General features: G+C 37.4%; 1 protein-coding gene across 2 annotated transcripts; it reads left to right on the top strand.

Annotated features, from left to right (window-relative positions):
- The first annotated feature begins 67 nt into the window (after positions 1 to 67).
- LOC136443332 (retinal rod rhodopsin-sensitive cGMP 3',5'-cyclic phosphodiesterase subunit delta) lies at positions 68 to 9,725 on the top strand. 2 transcript variants are annotated; one of them, XM_066440533.1, is made up of 5 exons: positions 68 to 279; positions 4,848 to 4,936; positions 5,617 to 5,742; positions 5,957 to 6,062; positions 6,558 to 9,725. In XM_066440533.1, the coding sequence occupies exons 1-5, from the start codon at positions 239 to 241 to the stop codon at positions 6,637 to 6,639; spliced, it is 444 nt and encodes a 147-aa protein (XP_066296630.1). In that variant the 5' UTR covers positions 68 to 238; the 3' UTR covers positions 6,640 to 9,725. The 2 variants fall into 2 exon arrangements, with proteins under 2 accessions (XP_066296630.1, XP_066296629.1); XM_066440532.1 differs by lacking the exon at positions 68 to 279 and adding an exon at positions 3,684 to 3,724.
- The last annotated feature ends 4,793 nt before the right edge of the window (positions 9,726 to 14,518 follow it).

The raw sequence follows: 14,518 nt of genomic DNA, 5'->3' as shown, positions 1-14,518 counted from the left end.
TGGACTCTGTAAAAAATTCTGACATGCTCACTGCGGATGAATATTTTCTAAAGGTAAGGTGTCGACCCGAACTACATTCATAAATTTGGATGCCATTTTTTGCGGAAGCAGGAGGAGTGTCTGTGTTTTCTCGAACTTCCACGTCTTCTCCTACACACTTACCCCACATCTTGGACATCAAGAGACGCAGTCTCGAAGCACAGAAGTTCGAAGAAGCTTTAAGAGTCGTGTGGTCGCCATGCCGAGTCGAGCGGAGGATATTCTGAACGGGTTCAAGCTGTATCCTTTGCGGTGTGTTTGTTGTCTTGCGTGAACAGGTAGAAGGAACATTTTTTAGATCGATGTCAATATTAATGTGCGGTTCTAAGACTCTCCTTATGGTTTCATCTATGTTAGACGATTTCTACATTTTACATTAATTTAGCAGTATTTAGTTTTTTAAACACCAGTTCAATTGAAGGGACATAGTCCAAGAACAGTGACCATGGCGTTGACTTGTTCAACGACAAGATTCTATAATAAATTTCACAGAAATGTATGTAGTCAGCTCCAGCTCAAGTCCCTTCGCGTGAGAACTGAGTCTCACAGGAGCTAACGACCAAGAAGAGATCAGTGTGCCATATGTTACAGCCAATTCATCTTATCATAACATGTCACCACCATTGTAGTCAGTGGATATTCAAAGTTATTTTGATCTAGAAGAGGTGTAATGTTACCTGTAAAGTGTCAGAATGGAATATCATATGTTACAAGATACCTGTAACGTTATAAGGTTGTTTTGTAGAATTTATTGATCTTTGTTTTTCAGTGTGTTTGACGTTTGTTTAACCTTAAACAGTCACCATGTCATTGTTAGATTTAGTAATGACTTTGAGGTCCAGGGTGAAGCTTAAATGTCAATTAAAACCTCCTCCCTCCTGCATGTAGTGAACATCTCACAAACCCCAGGAATAACAAACACTCTGTTCTAGTGACAGCCACATCTCCACATACCTCAGTGTAGAATTATTAAACATTAAAGTATTTTTGGTTGTATTAATTGTTTGACAGTCACCTGTTGACAGTTTCCTACTGAAGTATCCTGTAACCAGTACAAATGAGAACATTGTAAGGAAAATGATCTGTTTTTAACTTCCATTTTCATTGGAAACCTGTTGAGAGATCTTTTATGGTTTAGAATCCAGACAAACAAAGCCAGTGGATACACCTTAATCCTGCTGACTCATAAGGTGCCTACTGCTTTACACACATCCATTGTTAAAAAAATATACAAAGGTAAATGGTAGGGACCTTTTAAAATACTCTACAGATGCATTGGGTTTCAATACAACCATAAAAGGAAAGGCAGGGATACAGATTGTGAGAACAATCTGTTGGAATAAAGTATATGGTAACTACCAATGATTTGATTGGTGGTTACCCCACCTGTTCCCCACTTGTTGCAACATTATTTGACTCATATATCTCAATCCAGGTAATTGTCCTGCATGTCACACTAGATATCAAGAAGATTGCAGAGGTGTGGCAAGTTGTTACAACTCATTATTGTTTGGGATGATTGGAGCTATTAACATTGATGTGCTAAATAGGGAATTTCCATATGTATGATGGCCATGTCATGGTTATTCAGTTTGATAGGAGAGTCTGTCTGCACTATAGGTGAACCTGTCTCAAGGACTTGTTCCTCAGTCACAGGATGGAAATTTGCCTGTTGGGTCTGACAAAAATTTCATCTTGTCACAAAACATCTGAACTTTATGACATGAAACTGATGAAAATGTAGCTCTCAAACAATGAGTGGGACGGAAAAAAAAATTCAAACCTGCAGACAGCCTTACTGCACGATGACAGGTTGGTTTATTGCATGCACATGTAATGTACCTGTCTGGATTCGAGGGAAACCCAAATTAGATGTTATGATTTAGCTTCCATAGATCTTCTAGAAATAGAAATAGACCATGCTAATTTAGCAAAACGCCTGTGCCCCAAGCCAAATATCTGGTTCATCCCTGGAAAAACGTAGGCCTTGTTATCCATTTGCCCATATTAGCTTTACCCTGTCATTAGGGCAATTTATGGAGTTACAGAAATAGATTGCTTTTATTACTTGAGGGATTTTGGGAAAAGGGACATGAATAACTTCATAACTGGACTGTTTGAGTGTCAGAGTGAATTACAAAGCCAAGTACATGTAATCATAAGCACACTAGACTTTGGGGGTTTACATCATTGTGTTATGGTGGGAGGAATGAGACTATTGCCAATTTGTTCTGCCGTTTACTCAATAAAGGGAGGCTGGGATGGGTTACAGGAGCGTCATGAATTTTTCAGTACCTTACTAGGCAGTGGCTGGGCTTACCTATTGACCCTTTTTCACTTATGGCTGCTTTGACAGGTGTGGAATATGTTTTATCTGTTGCCTGTCAAATACTAGCAATTTGAAAGAAGTGGACTACAATGTCCTATAAACTACAATACTGCAAATTTGTAGAATTTGTAGAAGTGGCATTTTTTCGATCAGATTATATTTGAGCTATTTTCTAGTGTGAAGTAGAGTTAGGCAAGAGAGGAAGGCAACGTTTCTTTCATACCTAAGGAGCTTTTAGTTTTATTGGTTTTACCTACTTCAAGAAATACATGACTGCATTAGCAAAGATGACAATGGCCTTTCTACAGTGTGCACTTGTCGGTGCACAATGTAAAATACCCAGAATGCTTTACCTCACCTCTATACATATGAGGCACTGAGAATATGCACAGACTGGGATTGAGCTTGCAACAATTAGAAAATCTATGGTCAATCAAAACCGTTAATCAGTTTTGTGCAAAGTTGTGTTCTATGATTTGAGACTTTAATGTATGCCTTGTGCAGTGTTTTTTCTAAAATGTTTTCTTATCATATATGAGACATTTTTTTAGAAATTTGATTTCTAAACATTGTCCAGTTTACCCAGTATGATCCAAAGTTCCAAAAGTCTTTGGGTTTTACTGGGGGTTGGCACTGTTTACCCAAAAAAAATCATTGGAAAAAAAATCATTGGCAAGTAGCCTAGCATCTTTTCGTACCATTAGGATTTAGGGTGCAAAAATGAGTCGCTTTTGATAGCCACTATATCTATGATACAAAATATTGTTTTGTCATAACTTACAGATATCCCAAATGTGTCCTGGTGATTTACACAGATTATATTTGTACAATAGCCTTAGAAAAATAAGTTAGATAATGGGAGACATCAAAGGCTGTGATGTCATCAGGAACAGATGTGTCACCATGGCAACAATGTCTGGATGCCCAGCATCTGGTAATGACATCTCTGGATGGACACATTTTTCTCAGCCTTTATTGTTGCTTTGTGGACTGGAGGGCTATTCAAGGGGTTTAAGGGAGAACATACTCTGTATATTATGTGATCATCTATGATGTCCATGTATTTGATACATGTATTTGATGTGGAAAATTACTGAAAATATGAGTCAATGAAATAAGGTTTTTTGATAATGATATACTAGATATACTAGAAACAAAACTTTCGGAGTGAGGTGCAGGCTTCAAGAGATTATTATTTCAAGTTAAAAATCATTCCTATAAAGTAAAAACCCCATGTGAGCCCCTTGCTCATACAAATTGCTCAGGAAGGAGTGGTTTAAAAAGTGAGGCACACTCTCTAGTTCAGCTCTGTCTTGTCCAGCAACTCAGCATGAAGGTGGACACGCATTTACATCTGTAAGTCTCGTCTGCTTTCTTCACCGATTTTTTTCCTTTCAGTGTCCACTTCTGGTTACAATTTACAAATGTACATTATGTTCCATTTTGATGGCGCAAAATGTTTTTGAGTAGATCCAAAGTGTCAAAGCTTCAGAGAAATCGTTCTAAACCGTGGTAGTGGTAGGTAGAATTTCATTGGAAATTGACTAATTTTCACGTTTTATGACTAGAATGACTATAATTAATCAACATTGACTCGAAATTCAATTGTTCATGTTTATGACTCAAAAGAAAGACTAGTTTATTTGAAGCTAAATATAGTTGAAGATAAGTAAAAAAGTGAGGTGATTGGCTTTGAAATTGTGTAATTCTCAGCCCTATTTCAGTATCTGCCTGCAATGCCTGCTGTATTACATGTATTTCAAGGTGTATATTGATAGTTACCATCTGACATTGGCATGTTTTGTGGAGGAAATGTATTAGTATATGATTACCATTTTGAAAGCTGCAGTTTTCTTTTCCTTTGAAAGACATCTGTGCCCATAGTTTAAAGCAAGTACTGCAAGACATCAAAGGCTTTAAGTCTTACGGGAATTGCCCCAGGCGGAAATCACTGCGTTGTCAGCTGTGGGAAATGTGGTTGGGTTCCCATGGCTACACAGTAAATAGTATATCTGCCCCGTGGCAACCAAGGACTTATGATGATTGGTTGCTACATGTAGGAATGATGCCAGACATGAAATGAATGAGATTTGGAAAATTGATTGATTTGGAAATTGGAATGTGCTTTTTCCTTTAAGTTATCAAATACATTTTTATTATTACTTCTTCTTGGCAGATAGTACAGATCTACACGTATACGTGTATACCATTTGACAATTTAAGCATGAAACATTGCATAGATAGCTTATTATTGTTCAGTGATGCATCAAAATGCAGTGACTCCATCACACATATTAAATTTTCTATCTTTGCATGCTTGAATATACATTGTATGCAGTTATTGTACCTGTGCGCAACACTATTTATAGTGTGTAGACTATGCATTATTGTTTTCATGGTTAGGGCATAACTAATGTCAGCACATTGAATGAGTATTCAAAGTGAAGTTTTCTGGTTTCCTTGACGACAATTACCATAGCAACTGGATGAACCTGCGTGATGCAGACTCAGGAAAGATCCTGTGGCAGGGGAGTGAGGACCTGTCCGTACCAGGAACTGAGCATGAAGGTAGGGAGGGAGAACTCCACTTTGAACTGTTTGGTACTAAAAGTATCATGTTTAAAGACTGATAAACATTCACTGATGAAAAACAGCGGATGCTTGAGTGACTGTTAATTGGCATATTTTATTACCTGGATATCTAACCCTCATCAATGTACGACTAATAATCATATTTAAATAGTCATGATAGTGATAAATCTTTTATTTGGAAGCATACAAATTCATTGCCTGTTCACAAACTGTATTGAGTTTGCTGAGTTATTTGGAATCTTATGATTATGAGTATACATGTATATGACATGTCACTTGTCAGGGTGCCAAACAGGCAGCAATTCCCTCTGTCTTCTTGAAGAGGAACTGCAGTCTATCATGCTAAAACAGTGATACTAGATTAGATACAATATGACAGTATTCAGACACCCTTTTCTTACAGTAATAGGCATTCACCAGTGGATTTAAAGCAATATAGAATTCAATATACTCAAGTTTCTTGAAATAAGACATGGAACTGCCATTTACCTGTGTGTCCGAAATGCTTACTTTGTATTAACAAAATATGGTAACTACTACATTAGATTCTCTACAGCTTACATATTGAAACAACTGCTTCTCATTATGCAAAAAGCTTCCATTCCCTAATGTGAAGAAGAAAATGCAGTGTTGTGACATTTGGCACTTATCTACAGCCCGAGTACCCAAGAAGATCCTGAAGTGCCGAGCAGTTTCCCGGGAAATCAACTTCTCCTCCATCGAACAGATGGAGAGGTTCCGCCTGGAGCAGAAGGTCCTGTTTAAGGGCAGGGTCTTAGAAGGTGGGTGTTTGTATGTTTGTTTGTGTTTGTTTTTGTTGGTATTGCATACCTAGTAAACTGCCTCATGGCATAATACACCAGGTTTGTACTGAAGAGTACAAGCCGCATATCCTGACAGATTTATTTGACCCACTAACTCTGGGAAGGACCCCTACTCTACGATACGTTTAACCGTGATGGTGATGATAATCAGCTACCTTTCTGCCCATTCCAGAGTGGTACTTTGAGTTTGGTTTTGTGATCCCCAACTCCACCAACACTTGGCAGTCCATCATAGAGGCAGCGCCAGAGAATCAGATGATGCCAGCAAATGTGCTCAGGTAAAGATATCACTTAACCTTAATATCCTTAGCTGAATAAGTTGGGAAGGACAGTAGAGCGAGATCTTGCGAGATGTTTTGTGGATGGGAGGGGGCACAACAATGAGAAACTGACAAGAGGCAATGGAGAACAATGATGACCTGCCTTAGTACCTCCAGCTGGGCTGTCTCCAGCTTTAGGTTTTTTTTCTGTCCCACTCATTGTTTGGGAGCCCATGTTGTTAGTTTTCAGTGTTAAATCTGTCATTTTAAGTAGAAATTCATTTTTATCAATTTCAAGTTCAGATCTTTTTACGAACAAAGTACAATTTTTTTCTGTCCTAAATAGGCAAATTTCCGTCCTGGAACAGAGGGACGGGGCCTGGAGACAGCCCTGACCTCTAGTTACTGAAATGTTATGACCATGACGATGATGATGAAGATGAATAGACTTTTCTGCCATCCTTACATGACATACATGTGCAGCACTGTAAAACTGAAGTGTTTTATTTTCAGCGGGAACGTGGTGATCGAGACAAACTTTTACGACAAGGACCTATTAGTCAGCACGTCCAGAGTACGCCTCTTCTACGTCTGACCCCCAACAACCAACCAATCAGTGTTCTCCATCCAAGTCACGTGACCTCACGACACCTGATCCAATCCTGCTGTGTTTAGCTCCCAGCTGTTTTAGACGAATTGTTCCATTTCTGAGGTCAGATCATTCCATTTCACAGATGGGTGGGGGTGGGTAGGATATATAGCTTTTAAAAACTATCAGCTGGCATTCCTTGAAATTTTTGAAAAGGGGAATAACTCAAGAATTGTACGAGATATTGATAATCCATTTTAGGAGCCTACCTAAAAATGTTGTTCCTTTTCCATTGGCTATGGTGATGTTCCTTTCATATCATACCTAGACTGATACCGCCTGTTTTATCGAATACTTGAATCATTAGTTTGGATATAAAGGTTCATGGCTCTTGCAGACTGTGTATATCAAAGAGCATTTGATACTTTTGTTTATAAAGTATGTGTAGCATGCTGGTGCATTAGGGAATTTGTTTTATGAATGGCAATCTGTACAAATGTAAACGGCATGTATGCACAGGGAAGCTTTCTAGGGAGTAGGGAAGACCATTTTGTGGAATTCTATATCCCTTTGTAATTTGCTGTAGACGATGGTAAACAAAAAACTACCCTCTTTGTTTGATAGTTTGATAACCCATACTCATCTGAAAAAAAACATCGTGAACTGCATACTTTGCATCATTCCTTTTTAAGTCCAACAATTCACCTGTATAGTGAAAAATACATTCAGAATACCACTCAAGTGTCTCACAATATTTTGCCTCATGTCAGGATCCCTGCACTGTTCTAACAATGTTCTCCATTTTCTTGCACCATTTACATCAATATCATAATGATGAACAGTAATTTTGCATTGGGGTGTTTCTAAAATGCCACCTTTGCAACTCCATACATACATTGTACATGTACCTTTCATATTATCATGACTTACAAGCTACATGTACATCATGTCATTTGCATGTGCTATGTTTTTTTTTTACAAACTGCTTCTGCACACAATGTTACTCAGATGTTCTACTTGGATTGTATCATTGAAGTATCAAAAAACTATTTCCAGCAGGAAAGCAACAGCATTATTTAAGTGTTTCAAACCATTCATGAAAATAGAATGCTGCACCAAGTCGCATAGTGTATCACTATCAGTATTTACTTTGTGAAGGACTTTTGGTATTGGTAAACTTAACATAATATAGGCAATTCCTAAAAACAATGCCTAAGAATACCATCATGTCAGTTTTTTTCCTGCTTAACATTGTTAAGCTTTTTCAATGGTACAGATGGCTAGACACAGCTCACTTCGGTTTTGGAAACACTATCAAGTCATTGCAGGGGATTAAGGGGAGGTATGAACATGCTTTTACTCAACTGTGACAGTGTCTTGCACTAATGCCAGCTGTGGGGAATTTCAGGAAACTGGTTACACAGGTTATAAAAAGCTCTCCACGCTTTTGATGTATTCTGAAGATTAGCTACTAGTAGACGTTTACATGCAGGGGTGTACTGAAAAGTAGAATACTTTGTAGAGGGTGAACCAGAAGGAACTGTTGAGTGGGGAGTGAAGTTGAAAAGAAAATTCTGCAATTGTTTAAAATGGAAGACTGGCTTTGCAAACCTGAAGGGAAAAAATTCTACATATGAATACACATACCATAGCATGACACTAGTTTATCATTATATAGATCATGCAAAAATTAATACCAATGTTTTCTACGCATCCCTTCACAATGATTCTTCCTGATTCATCTCTTGATTCTTTAACTTAACAAAGATTAAGATAACACAACTTGGGAGAACTAGCAAATAAACACGTTTTCAACACTGTCATGAGTAGACGAGATTGAACCACACAAACTGATTTCGTCACAAACAATTTTGCTCACAAACTGTTTGTCATTGAGCTTGTTCGTAAAGAGAAGAACACGTTCAAACGACATTCCCCGAACCCAAAGGAAGCAGGTGTTCAAGTACAATCTAACTGATTTACGACAGATGAGTACAAATTAAGCTGTTATTCTCCATATTTTACGCATTGAATAGCCACCGACATTGTTTAAGGATATCAGGAAATGTTAGACGGTATGTGTGCTAGTGCAGAGCCACCTGCGGGAAGTGAAGTACAGTAACCTGCGAGACTCCGGGCTCTGTGACACTGACCCAATTTAGGGATTATCACTTGAAAGCATTCTATCCTTTACGGACGTGCGTGATGATATAAACAGTTTATGAGCAAAATCTCCCCTATGACAAAACCAGTTTGTGCGGTTCAAATTCATTTATAATGAAGGTTCCTATAATACATTGTAGCACTACGTCTCTTTTTGAGGACGAGAAATGTGTAAGTTTGGAAACTGGCATGCAAAAACTCGAAATCGAGAACACAACCTAGTTGTCTTTCCATTGCGATGCCTCAAAATTTAGACTTTATTGAGTCTTAGAATAGAGCCAACATTGAACATTGTCACTTTTGAGCATTTTTCAGGATTTGCATCTTTATATATAACCACTAGAAATGGTAATACCCACTAAAAGCCATTGCAACAAAAGTTGGTCAAAGAGTCACCAAGATGATAGATTGTTAAGTTTGGTTGAGTTGTAGTGAGTATGAATCTTTGACAGATTGCGCTTACAGTAGAACTGATTGTTTTGACTCGCAATAAGTGTTGAATACAATTTTAGGTTCTCTGCCCTCAGCTATATATAGAAATCTGTGTCATTCTGCTATGACATGCTTTAATATGTCAACAGAACAAGAAGTGATGCTTCTCACAGTATTTTAATGAAATGATTTATATTGTAACAAAAAGGAGTTGATGTCAAACATGTATATCATTTAGCTTATGATTAATTGTGATGTTGATATGTAGGTGATACATGGATATATAATTATTGTGGGGACCAAGATATGGTAAAAAAATTCAAGAATATGACAATTTTTTGAAATTATCAGTGAATAATTATCAATCGTTTATGGTATGTTTTGTAGCATATACATTTTGTGCACTTACTCACTGTCTTTAAGAAATCCTGTTGTACATAGTATTGGCTTGACACAGTCACTGAATGATGTGCATTTAGTAAAGTTGCTCAGTTTAATCTTTTTGTCTGTCTCTTGTATGAGTCTATTGTCTCCAGTCTTAAGATGAAAAGTTGTTACAGTGCATCAATACATACCAGGGCTCGAAATAGTGGGTGCATGTGGACCTGTGTGCACCCAAAATTGGAGCTGTGCACCTAATTTTTCATTGTGGGTGCACCAGTGGACCTAGATATTTTTGTTCTCTATAGGGTAACGGTTTTCTTGTACACTAGCATACAGAATATTCTTCAAATGCAAGTACAGTACTGTATTAGAAAAAGCAATATAACCTTTTGTTGTACTTTATTTGATGTATAGCTTGGTTGAAATTTGAAATCTGGACAGAATTACAGATTGAAGTAACAAACTTATGTTTTGCTGACATTCAACTTTATTTTATGTGGTGCACCCAAATTTGTTTCTGTGCACCTAATTTTTTGGGTTGGGTGCACCAGTGCACCTATTTCCAAAAATGAATTTCGAGCCCTGCATACCCATCTTGTCTACACTATTTCCTGTAGCAGTTTTTAAAGGCTGATATGCCAGCATTTTAGTAGAGGAAGAATTGAAACACAAAATATATGGGTCTGATTGTATGGAAGCACACAGAGAAACATGTAACAATGGTTGCCATGATTTTTTATTGGATAATGTTAGGTTTCAATCTTGTCACGAAACAGTTTCAACACCTAAGAAACACTTTGAGCAAACTGATCCAATGGCTGTAAGCCCACTACTACAAGCAAAGATATGAGTAAAGTACATTTTGTACTCACATACAAAATGTAGAATGGCACGCAAAAATATTTCTAGAGAAGCAATCAGGAGTTCATATTTTATTAATTGACTTTAAAATGTTGTCTTTTTAAGTTTTTCAGACTTTGCAACAAAAGTCTTTGAGGGGATGAGGCAAACTCTGAAACTTCTCATTAAAAGAAGATTCATTTGTGAATAGAGAGAGATCAAGGATTTGAAACAGTCTAATCTATCATACATTTTAAATGAATGTGTTGTGTAAAACTGAGTGGCTCTGAAAGGCCCCTTTGAATGACAAGTTCCAAGGGACTCTTCACACTGAAGAAAGACTAGTGAAAGGGAGGAAATTGGCACAACATCGTCTATGATACCAGCTTAGATCTATATTTCCATAGCTTAGATGACAGCAAAGTTCACAATGAGAGCCTTTAGAACCCATCCTAGCAGCAGTAACAAAAGAGCATATTCTATTAGCTTCAACAAGGCAAGAAATATAGCTTCACAAAAGGAGGAAAGATTATGAAAAGTGGATCATTGAGGATAGAAAGTCTACAGCTTACAGCTATCAATATTTGATGTCCAGGCGTGTAGAATGAGGAATGATCTTTGCCGAATACTTCTCAGTAGAGCTTGACAACCGCAGAGGTGGCAGAGTAAAACAACCCTGCGGAGGACATTTCACCCAGTGTCCATCACCAAGCAGAAGTATGAGGACTACATATCATTGAGTTTCCGTATGCACAAGGTAAGTTTCTAGTGCTGTACAGTTTTCACTTGTTGCTGTGATAGATATCCTTAAACAGTGTGAAACTTTGAGTATTCTAAAAGCTTGATGTCCTGAAAGCTGGAATATAGCTGCATTTTCTGTGTGTGTGTAAATTTGTGTCTTTGGAATCTTTTGAATATTTATTGGCAATAGAACCCTCCGTGTGTGAAATTTTGCATCTGATTTGTCACGTGCGTATCGGCTAGAAGGGCAGATGTAGTTTGCCTTCATGTTTGATTGACAGGCATTCGTCCGGCTTAATCATCCTGTTACATATGGAGGGTGTGATTGCTGCATGTACACAATCATGTAGCCTTTACCAGGTCCTGTGGATGGCTGGAAAAATAGTTAGAAGTTGGCCAAATAGAGTGAATAGTATGCTTTATGGAGTCGGCTAAGGAGAGAGCGTCCAATATGCTATCCTGTGGAGCGGCAAACTGTACCCCTATAGCAGACTAACTTCTGGTATGTTTTTCTGTGTATTTGGCCAATTTAACTCTTTCCAGTTGCCTCTGGAGCCTGCTGGTAGAGGCTAACAATCATATGCCACTTTTGCTGCTGGTACTGGTACAATGTGCGTCAATGGATTACTCCTGCATGTGTGTTGAAGGAAAGTTGAGGTACTCTGCCCACTAAATGTACTTTTGTTTCCATGTGTGATAAGTTCTGCATCTATAAACTCAAGTTTACCATCAAATCACAGTAGATTTTTAACTAGAACATGGAACTAGCACCAGGGTATACCTGCATAGAACCAAGAAGTATGACTTTTTAGCTCCTACTGAAGAAACAATTGTTTTAGATATCATTTCTTCTGTCTAATGTCTTGAATATTTTGTTACCAGGATCCCTTGATGGAGTCAAAGCAAAGAATCCAAAAAGGGCCATTGGCACTGGCACTGCTGGTGCTGCTTGGATTCTACAAGGGAGCTGATTCACAAGGTATGAAAATTTATTTCAAAGCCTTAGACAGTTTTGGGGATACCTTAAAGTTCATCTGTAACTTTTTGAAAAGATTTGAACCTATAGCATCATTGGCTGACATGTTTTTTATATTTTTTATTGCATTTTCACATCAACATGAACAAAACAATATGCGAATAACAGAAGAACATACTATAAAGAACATAAATACATAAAAAATCACGGATCCACTGAACACAAAAAGACATCAACATAATATATAAGCAGAAAGTAAACTGAATACAGATCATATATATTGAATTGGTCAAGGAAAATAAACATATAATGTAGAATTGGCAATAATACAAATGAAATCAGAAATAATATTCAAATTAAAGGAAATGACTCCCATTTCTTCAAATGTACAGATATCTTCTTTTTCCTGACTGCAATAATATTTTCTAGACTAAGACATATCTTTTAACGTATTGGATGAATTGTGTTATTGAGATGTAGCTTCTTTTTTCATTGAAGATAAAGTTTTTGGCAAGTAATATAATTGTGTTTGTTATAAGTTTGTTTGTTTGTATGGCATTCCCGGCAAACCGCCTCATGGCATATCACACCAGGTTTGTACTGAACAGTACATTAGCTGCATATCCTGACAGATATATTTGATTCACACCGGGAAGGACGATGAATGTTTTATTGCGTACACAACTCAATCAGACCATGACAAGTCAACAAACTGAATTGGAGTCAGACTTTACAAAACGTTAAAATCGTTCTAATTAGTAATATCTAATGATATACATAAAATCAATTATAGAAGTTACAAGAGTGGCACGGTGGTAAAAGCAGAGAATCAACGTTGTTACATTCGAAGAAAAACGTATACATACATGCTTCTATGCACTTGTCTTAAAACAGATATTAGTCATGTAAACAGTTAAGTTATGATGTTCGAAAAAACTGTTCAAAACTGCCCTTTAAACAATTGATTGAAAATGCGGGAGATTTCTGAGGCATGGCAGTTTTGTTCAGGAGAGCTATAGAGGAGAGAGTTTCGCCTAGAGTGAGCATATCCAGCATCATGTAATCACAGTCACTCTGCCTCAGGAGACTCCCGTGCCAAGTGAACGGGAAGCCTTCTCCCTGTGTCCTTTTTTAAACCTGAATTCATCCCGCAGTAACACGCATGTCGATCATTATGTTTAGCCATACCTAGTATGGCTCAACATATTGTTTTTACTCATGTTTCTTCTCCTTATTCTTCTTCTCCTGTCAAATATTCAAATCGATTCATCTCTGTCATTTTTTGACCAAATGACCTGAAATTTGGTAAGAAGGTAGTTTAGGCAAATACCCATAGTCGATTTTTAAATTTTTCCGACTTTGACCTTGAAAGTGATTTTATTGAGGTTTTTCTGACCAAAAATGTACATTTTGGCCTCCTGTGCTCTGGAAATACATCAAAATGACCTGAAATTTGCTATGGGGGTACATTGAACAAATATTCAAAGAACCCCATTCACACTTTTGGCATATATCACTTCAAAATACGATTTTGCAGGGTATTTTGGGGAGAACATTGGGTATTTTCCTTATATGACCTAAAGGTCAGTGACCCCAAGTGCACCTGGTCTGTGAGCCTGACCATATGACCTAAAGGTCAGTGACCCCAAGTGCACCTGGCCGGTGAGCCTGACCAATTGAGTTAATCTATTTATCTTGCATTACTGGCGCAGGTGTGCTAGTATTCATACCAAATGTGGTATGGGAATGTGCTTGCATGGCTTTGTTCACTTCTTTTTTAACAAAGATACACATCTCCAGTAAACTGTTCCTATGTATTAAACCAAAATGATGTGAAATTTGGCATATGTCTGCCTTGATCATGTACACAGGCCCTCATTCAAATGTTTGGCATACAGCCTTTCAAAACGATTTTTGAAATAAACAATTTTTTCGTTTTGTTATTTTCAACCAAAAATGTATACTATTGAATCATGCATTCAAACATAGGGGTGTCACATTTTTATATTTCACCCATACTATCGCTGAAATATGTTGTTTTTGGTTATTTCCTTCCTCTCCTGTCAAATCTTCATATATATCATTATGTATACTATGGAAAACTTCATTCTTCCCTGGGGTTAATCTTTTTTTATTCAATTTTGAACTAGGTTGATTATGCGCCAAGAGTGTAATTTTGAGCGGATATTTTTCGACTGGTGTAGTTAACAGGCAGATGGCACGGAATATCCAATTTTTGCAAGGGGAGGATTCTTTAATTATTCATTTCAATTTTGAGCTGGAGTCACTCAGATAATGAAAAAGTCCATTTGTTAGCAGAAGTGTATTTGTTTAAGTGGATATGGTTTT

This window comes from Branchiostoma lanceolatum, chromosome 10, assembly GCF_035083965.1.
Source record: "Branchiostoma lanceolatum isolate klBraLanc5 chromosome 10, klBraLanc5.hap2, whole genome shotgun sequence".
NCBI lineage: Eukaryota > Metazoa > Chordata > Leptocardii > Amphioxiformes > Branchiostomatidae > Branchiostoma > Branchiostoma lanceolatum.
The sequence above is the reverse complement of the archived record's forward strand: the minus strand, read 5'-3'. Positions and strand labels throughout refer to the sequence as shown.

What these genes read in the sequence shown, in the direction of transcription:
- LOC136443332 (XM_066440533.1), top strand. Translation starts at nt 239, where the DNA reads ATGCCGAGTCGAGCGGAGGATATTCTGAACGGGTTCAAGCT. An exon ending in ACCAGGAACTGAGCATGAAG is followed by an intron (nt 4,937 to 5,616) that starts GTAGGGAGGGAG and finishes ACTTATCTACAG; the next exon opens with CCCGAGTACCCAAGAAGATC. An exon ending in TAAGGGCAGGGTCTTAGAAG is followed by an intron (nt 5,743 to 5,956) that starts GTGGGTGTTTGT and finishes TGCCCATTCCAG; the next exon opens with AGTGGTACTTTGAGTTTGGT.